Source organism: Epinephelus moara, chromosome 23 (genome assembly GCF_006386435.1).
Source record: "Epinephelus moara isolate mb chromosome 23, YSFRI_EMoa_1.0, whole genome shotgun sequence".
Taxonomy (NCBI): domain Eukaryota; kingdom Metazoa; phylum Chordata; class Actinopteri; order Perciformes; family Serranidae; genus Epinephelus; species Epinephelus moara.
In genome coordinates this window covers 28151725-28160027 of record NC_065528.1, presented here as the reverse complement: position 1 = coordinate 28160027, position 8303 = coordinate 28151725, and the positions used below count along the sequence as shown (strand labels likewise).

At 42.2% G+C, this 8303-nt stretch overlaps 1 protein-coding gene across 1 annotated transcript in view; it reads right to left on the bottom strand.

Moving 5' to 3' along the window:
- Positions 1-852: 852 nt before the first annotated feature.
- Positions 853-8303, bottom strand: part of itfg2 (integrin alpha FG-GAP repeat containing 2) — a 17388-nt gene continuing 9937 nt past the window's right edge. Inside the window, exons 11-12 of the mRNA XM_050036843.1 lie at positions 6754-6927; positions 853-990 (exon numbers count right to left, since the gene is read on the bottom strand). Of these exons, the coding sequence (XP_049892800.1) occupies positions 923-990; positions 6754-6927 (242 nt within the window). The 3' untranslated portion in view covers positions 853-922. The remainder of the gene's footprint in view (positions 991-6753; positions 6928-8303) is intronic.

Sequence of the window (8303 nt, the reverse complement as noted above, 5' to 3'; positions counted from 1 at the left end):
TTCCTTCACAAATTCAACGTAACATGGGTGAGTAATTCTTATACAAATGATCTTTGGGGGGTGAAGTATTCCTTTAAACTGTGCCAATAATGGTTCAATTGTGATTAGCAGGAATGCACTTTAAAATGTGACATAAAAACAAGTGAAGACAAACAAAAACACGACCAAACAACATGATCTGTGGAGGTGTGAGAGCAGGGATGTGTTCCCATAGGTAAAGCCTTCCTCTAAAGGGCAGAGGCACAGGAGAGATGAGAGGCTGCGGCCTACCATGACACCTGAGCCTGCATTTACCCTTTACATACGCACACAACTCATTAAAACTGCATGAGATAGACAGGCAGTGTACATGGCTGATTATATAGCATCCTCCCATTGGGAACAGTGGGTGATTCCCCCAATGCCTCCAACTGTCACGTCCTGCAAGCACTGACAAACAACACTACTGTCAACAAATGTTGTGTTATGTAACATCTGAAGCGCTTTATATATTTGAGATGATACACTAGATAAAAGAAAATCCCAACAGACTACACGGGATGAAGAGGAGGAAGGCATTCATTTCTACGTCTGATGTGTTTCAACAGCATGTCAGCACTAAGTGACAGCAGCATAATGCCACAGCTGATCCTCCTCACTCACAAATTCGCACGTCCTCACCGGTGAAAACAGGAGGTTAAACAGTATGTTATTTCCCCTGCACTGTGCCTCACGCTCTCCTCGCCCAGCCTTGTTGGGCGGACAGAATATCAATGACAGAGGTGGTGTGTACACGTGAGATTATAGAGCAGATCTGAAACCTGAACCCGACGCGTCTGTCTGCAGGAAACACAAATAACAAGGCCAGCAACACAGGAGACAGATATTCAGTGTTTATTAACAGAGTATTTACAGTCAGGGGGGAAACAGAGACAGCAGTGTGTTAACTCTGTGAATCCTTGTAGAGAACATTTGCCACCAGTGCTCTGACTGCTGCCGGGTCCTCAGTATCTGTGGAGGGAAAACACAAATGTGGAAATGACAGTTGACACCAGACACTCAAGGAGCATGTTTACAAAAAACAGAAAACGTTGGCGTTGTTAAGTTTCTGCAAACCAGATATTTTACATTTGTTCGATTTGTGCGTATCACAATAACGTTTCTACAGTTACGTAGTTCTGATTACATGAATATGAGCTGAGTTTGTCATTGGGAGGTGGAGGGGATTTCGATGGCCTGAGACCAAGACGAGATGGCTTCCAAGCTGCAGACCACTGCTAGAGACCTACAAACAACGAAACGAGAGATGTCACGGCATTTCTAGTGGCAACTGTGCCACCAACACTGGGTATATTAAGTTAAACATGATCTTTTCCCAACTGTAACTAATGGAGCTTTGACATCAGGGACCCAGGCCCAGGTCTGAGTACACTTCACCCCAAAGTCCAGTTTGTTTGATTATTGTGAGTGCTGTGTACAATACTAGGGTATGATACGCCGATCGGTGTCCGAATCCACTTGAAAATGTGGTCCAGAGTGCGGTTCATGGGTCCTTAGGCTAGGTACCCATCAGGTGTGTACACCATCTGTACCAAATCATGGTAGTGGACTGCTACAAGGAGTTTAAGTTTGGTAATGTATCAGTCTCAGTTTAGCCTGCTGCAGATAGACCCAGATCGGGCTTCACTGCCGTCTTTGACCTGTAGTTGGAGCTGGGGTGTCGGCCTGTGGCGCCCTTTTCTACACTGTAGCGCAACAAAAATGTCGCACAGATGATGACGCAGGTGTACTTAGGTACAGAACAACATTACTAATGTGGAAGCTGAGCAGCGGGGGAGTGGAATAGCGAGTGACTCTTACTTAACATGTAAAAGCCTTGCGTGATTTTTGTGCCCAAATATAAGAACACCTTAATCACAGCATCGTTGAAAAATGAAGAAAAGTTTCAACATATCTGCTACATAGTGAAATACTAATATTACATATCTATGGTTTGCAGAAATGTACAATGCCAACATCTATTCTGACGACTGGGTTAGATGCAGTTATCCATGCGACAACGTACAAATGTTGCTTTGGCGCCAACAACACAGGAGGCACAACAATGGAGAGACAGAAAAACAAACGCAAGTTAAAGGTCCTGGCTAACGAGGTGAAGAGGCATTCCCTTAAAATCTTCAGGAAGAGAAATTGCACATGACAGAGGAAACCTGTATTTGGGTCAGTGCAGGGCATGACACTCCTTATAAGCGCTCTTCAGTTATCACCAACTCTCTTGTGACACTTAAAATTTCACTGTAACTGCGTGTGGCCATTAGCGCCGATCTTTGTGAACTGAACTGTTTTTGCAATGAGGCTTCTTTGCATAGAAAGTTTGTGTATTACCAAATTTAAATACGTGCAAATCAGAAAGAGTTCAAGGTGCAGTGCAGTATATACAGTACAGTAGATCCATGTGCCTGACATAATAGAAACAGTATGTACAAACTGCAGAGTACAAAATACAATATAAACAAACACAGTAGTTACCTTGTAAAGTGACCAGGTTACCAGTGCAGGTGCCTTACGTAATGAAAACAGTGAGTACACATTGCATGGTACAAAGCACAATATAAACTGCACAATAATTATCATATAAAGTGACCAGGTTACTGATGCTGATACCTTACATAATTAAAACAGTAAGTACAACAGTAAGATCTCTAGTCCACCTGCTCTTTGGGCCCAATGATGCAGGGGATCTGGGTAATTTTATACCCAGGGGGTCAAACTGATTTGGCTTTATGCACCATTGCGCAACTTTAATAAGAACATACAGGGCGTCAGATCTAACGCTGTATCCACTTTGGATGCATTTCACTTTTTGCAAGTGCTTTGAGAATCAGACGGTTTCTTTTTGTCTTTTTTGTGCAGGTTTAGCGGCCGCAAAAGCTTTATAATCCTTTTGTGAATTCAACCCCAGTGTGTAACCAGATAAACATTATAAAGACTTTCTTACCGGTTAAAACTTCATCTTGGGAAGGGAGTCAAACTACAGTGAAACTATTTATACTACTGCATTGAATCAACGCCATAGCTAGGCTCTGTGTCGATGTAGAGCCTTTGCCTTACCCTACGCTGTAGCCTGACTACATGTCATGGTGACACAGACGTCCTGTCTGTTTCTGTAAGCTGAAACCATTTCCCTCAGTGGAAACAAAGATTTTATTTACTTTAATTTCACAGATAAGAAACAATAAATTGTGAAGACAATAAAGCCTCCACAAAAATAACATTTTAAGTCTTGTGTGTGATTTATCCTGGCTTCATATGAGCAGAGGAAATCTCTGCTAGTCGCTAGCTAATTTATATAATGTAAAATGCCATAGGCTTGTGCTAATAACGTTAGCATGTTATATTTTTTTGGAAAACATGTTTAGTATAAGACAGTTGTTTTGTCAGTGAACCTTGTGAGTTGTTATGGAGCTGAATTTTGTAACGTTACCTTTGTTAAATGTTGCTGTTGTCCCTGGCTTCATATGAGTAGAGGAAAAGTCTGCTAGCTGCTAGGCTAATTTATACAATGTAAAATGGCATAGGCTTGTGCTAATAACATTAGCATGTTGTATTTGTGGGGAAAATGTGTCCAGATAAAGACAAGTGTTTGTCTGTGAATGCTGCAAGTTATAGTGAAGCTGATTTGTGTACTTGTGTTTGAAATTGTCTCCATTAAGCCATGTTTAATGTGTGTTTTGAATCAACTCAACTTTACAGCACTTCACAGAAACCTCCGCCATCAACTAGTGTTTTGGAGGTGTAACTGCAGAGTGACACAGACACACCACCGCACAAGTATAAATTCTCACAATGGCGTAGGCCATGTGCGTAGGCTACGGCATAGACTCTGCGTAGAGCTGACGCACAAGTATAAATCCCACTTAACTGATGATTAAATGTAAGAGGATCTGTCAGGGTTGCTGACAGATGACAGGGTGAAGCAGCGAACACCTACTGTACAGTTTTCCTTTTATTTATTCATGTCTTTTTCAATTTTTATTTCATTTTTTTAACTTTTAACTAAGCTTGCCTCTTTAAATTTTTAATATTCGCTGTTCTGTGTATTTCATGGCTATTTGTTTTAGTAAAGCTGCTTTTGAAATGAAATGCACCTCAAGCTATTTTTGAAGGCACAGCATGCAAAGCCAAATATTCCCTCCTCCACACTCTACATATCAGACACATGTTTACACTTTTATTTGTCTGCAGTTGTCTCACTTCCCCCCCTGCAATCCCTCCTCCTCTGTTTCCTCGTCCCTAGGCTGCTACATCAGACATTTTCCACACTGGGTTAGGTAACAAGCCTGCGAAATCCTAGTCTAAAGAAACACAACAGGCCCAGAGGTTGAATTATTAACAGAGGCAGCAGGAAGCTGTGCTAACACCACCACCAGGCTTCAGGAAAATCAGCTGGAACCTGCATTTTTATCTGCAAACATAATGCTCCAGCAAGTCTTGCAAACCATGTGTTTGTGTGTCATCATCATTATTTTCCCCCTTAATGAAAAGGTTTACACTTGTTTCACAAAGTTTTTCTGACATGATTTGGTTGACTAGCTGGTCATCCATGCAGAACAAAAAGACTAATTTGTAATTTAATTAGATTTATCCTCCTCTAAATATACGACACGCAGGGAGGCTGAGAATGCCCGAGAGTGGAGGCGAGATTAATGCTTTAGCACAAGGAAATTAACAGGAAATAAATAACCATTGTGTGCATCCTCAATGATTAACCAAGTTATTGACTTGGTTAAACATCGTGTTTGTCAGGAGGATTATGTTTGGAAGGAAACTGGACGGCAGAGACACAATTTTCCTGGAGAAGGGAGGGGAGAAAAAAAACATGTCAGAGAGCAGCATCCTCGGCTGCTGTGGTCTGTGTGTTTGTGGATTACAGCCCCTCTATAAATACTTCAGTCTTTTCAGCACAGTTGACTGACAGGCTACAGATTTACTAACCTTCAGATGTAGAAATGAAAATATTGGATTTCATGCTTCCTGAATGAATTTCCTCCCTGACCTCTTCCTGTGTGTGTGTGTGTGTGTGTGTGTGTGTGTAGATGTGTTAAATTGTTATGGAGAAGCCAGACAATGGGCCTCATGCAGCAAAAGTTACTGTTTTTAACCTAAATGTCAAATACAACATGCTAACGTTATTAGCACAAGCCTATGGCATTTTACATTGTATAAATTAGCCTAGCAGCTAGCAGACTTGTCCTCTACTCATATGAAGCCAGGGACAACAGCAACATTTAACAAAGGTAACGTTACAAAATTCGGCTCCATTACAACTCACAAGGTTCACTGACAAAACAACTGTCTTAGGGAAATGGTTTCAGCTTACAGAAATAGGCAGGAGGTCCGCGTCACCGTGACGTATAGTTACATTTCTGGGGAGGTGCACGTCACGCCATGGCGTGGGTTATGGTAGCGCAGAGCTGCCTACAACATAGCTACGGCATCAATTCGGTGCAGAAGTATAAAATCCGCTTTATTCGTACGAGTGTTACAAGTCAGATTCACCAAACTCTCCTAATTGCACAAACCTGTAATAAATAGGGGTGGGAGAGAAAATCGATACAGTATTCACAGTATAGCCATATTTTGTGTGACGATATTGTATCGATACACTGACACCAAGTGTCAATCTTTTATTATAAACATCATTCATTTTGCAAATACACATTTTGATACAACTTATGGTTTGAGAGTAATTAAGCAATTGCTTTTTCTGTTTTTTGTTCCTGGTGAGGTCAACAGAGGTCTCAGTCAGCGACAGGAAGTTCATCAAAACAAAGATGGTGGGACCAGACAAAGAAATCAGAAACAGGCCGTCAGCGTTTAAATAAAATGTCTGGACTTATTTTTGGATTTTTTTAACACAGAAGGGAAGAAGGACTTGGATATGACACGTGCGATTTGCAAGCAGTGTCATATGAGAATAAACTGGGAATACTACGAACGTGAGAGCTCACCTCACACTCCACCATTCAGAGGTTGCGTTAGCCATTGATGGCCAAGCTAGCGCTAAACCTGCTCCGCCGTAAAATCAGCCAACAATGGACACACTTTGTTAAACAAAACTACCATCCAACTCTGAAAGAGGGAAGAAAAATAACACAGTCCATCACCGACTTCATGTGCAAAGATCTGCGTTCATACAGCGCTGTTGAAAATGAGCCTCCTGCTTATGAGGAAGTGCGTGTTTGTGACGTGATCATAACCACCAAGGAGGTCTTAAAGAGACAGGCGCTAAAACAGACAGAGGGTGAATACAGGTGTTCCACCACAGACAGTACGAGGAAAATAAATGTTTTTCTGATCATTAAAGCATGTAATCATGTTCCAGTAGAAACCTAAAGTACAAGCATAAACAATTTTATGAGCATAATAGGTCCCCTTTAAACCACTCATACATGCCGCTGTAAGAATCCACTTGTATGTACGAGCTGTTCCGGCATGACGCCATTAAACTTGCCAGCGAGCAGGATCTTGTTAGCAGTAAAATCTGTCATGTGGGGAATCATTTTTATTCTTCCCTCCTCTTTAGCATTCAGGTCAGAGTCTTGTTACAGCTGGATGGCAAACAACTTGACTACAAACAGTCACAGGTGGTCTCTTGTCCAATTACATAAATGTACAGAGGAGATGTCTTGTTGAGTTTGATGAATGGCGCTCTAATCTGAGCTGAATCAGCCTCCTAATTACTGTCAGCTCACGGGTTGCTGGTGTACTTACCGACTCCCAGCGCCTTCAGGTGGCTCTTAAACTCGGGTTTCTCCTCCAGGACCCGTAACATGTTGGTGGACTCCATGCGCTCCAGCTGCACCTTCCAGTAGATGTAGATTTTGTGGTTGAAGCTCACGTACACCAGACAGGGGCTGTTCTTACCCTCCTTACATGTGTACTGACCTGCAACCACACACACACACAAAAACACACTCAAACTACACATTTTATAGGCGCTATTTCTTTATTTTCCTCAATATTTGGCGGGCAGTGCTGTCATAAAGCGTGTCATGTGAATCCTAATGAACACATCAGCAACCCTCTGCTGCTGCCTGGCTACTAATATGCGTCTGTGTGGGAGAGACACAAACAGAGAAAACAATCTAATCTGCCTTAATGATCAGCAGAGAGCAGAGTGGACACACACACATGCACACACTCTCACACACACACACACACACACACACACACACACGCATGCACGCACGTACACACAGAAATCAGGCAGATCAAACACAGCCTCTGTCTCTAATCCACTTACTTCTCTACATGTCATATTAGCTCCCTCAAATAAACTGAGGCTTGTTCAAACACTGCACAAAGATTTTAAAAGGACACACAGAGCCGAGAAAGCAGGAGGAAGAGCAACAAAACCCAAAGCTCAACGCTGCCACCTACTGGTGTCAGATGATGCTTGAAATTCTAGCCTCATATTTACTCACACCATCCAAAGCAGAGGTTGGGAACATCTGCTTCTTAAGTACAAGAGGTGAGCAGAGAGGAGAAAATCTGACCTGATATACAAAACCATTTAGTTGTCAAGTAGGCAAACCAACAGCTGTTCAAACAATAGATTGTCTCAGATGCTTTGATCAGGGTGGAGGTCTTGCCTCCCTAAATGTAGCACTAAATGTTACAGATCCTCCTTTGTCCCGTCTGCTATCTCTTATCTTAACTAGCAGTGACACCTTATTGTCCATGATTTATCCCTGACATTTTGTGAGTCTGGATTCTGGGTGTTAGGTATTGTACAGCCTGTTTTGTTGTACTAATGACTACTGTCTGTATCCCAAATTGTTCCCCTTACCATACCTTGATACGGATCCCACTACCCTAACCCTAACCATTTCACACACAGCAACAACAAGCATGGATTGAAACAAGTTGCTACGGGCGCCATGGTGAATGAGTTAAAGGGAAATTTCGGTTTATTTCAACCCGTCTCCTATCGTCCTAAATTTGTTTCACGTGACCAGTGACATAAAAATAATAGTTAGCATGTTAGCCGTTAGCCTAGATACAGCCGGGGTGCATAGTAGCATCAGACCTGTTAAAACGTAAGTGAGCGGGCAACCTTCAAGTGCAAAGTTAGTCCACGAAACAAGCTTTTTTCCCACAAAGACCGCCTCATATCGTTAGGATAAATGTCAGAGAACATATAGAAAACGACATGTAAACGTGTTGTCTTACCTTACCGGTGTGCTGCCATGTTTGTTTACCATTTAGCTCTGCTTTCCAAAGCGCGGCCGAAATATCGCGAGAACAAGCAGCGATCTCAT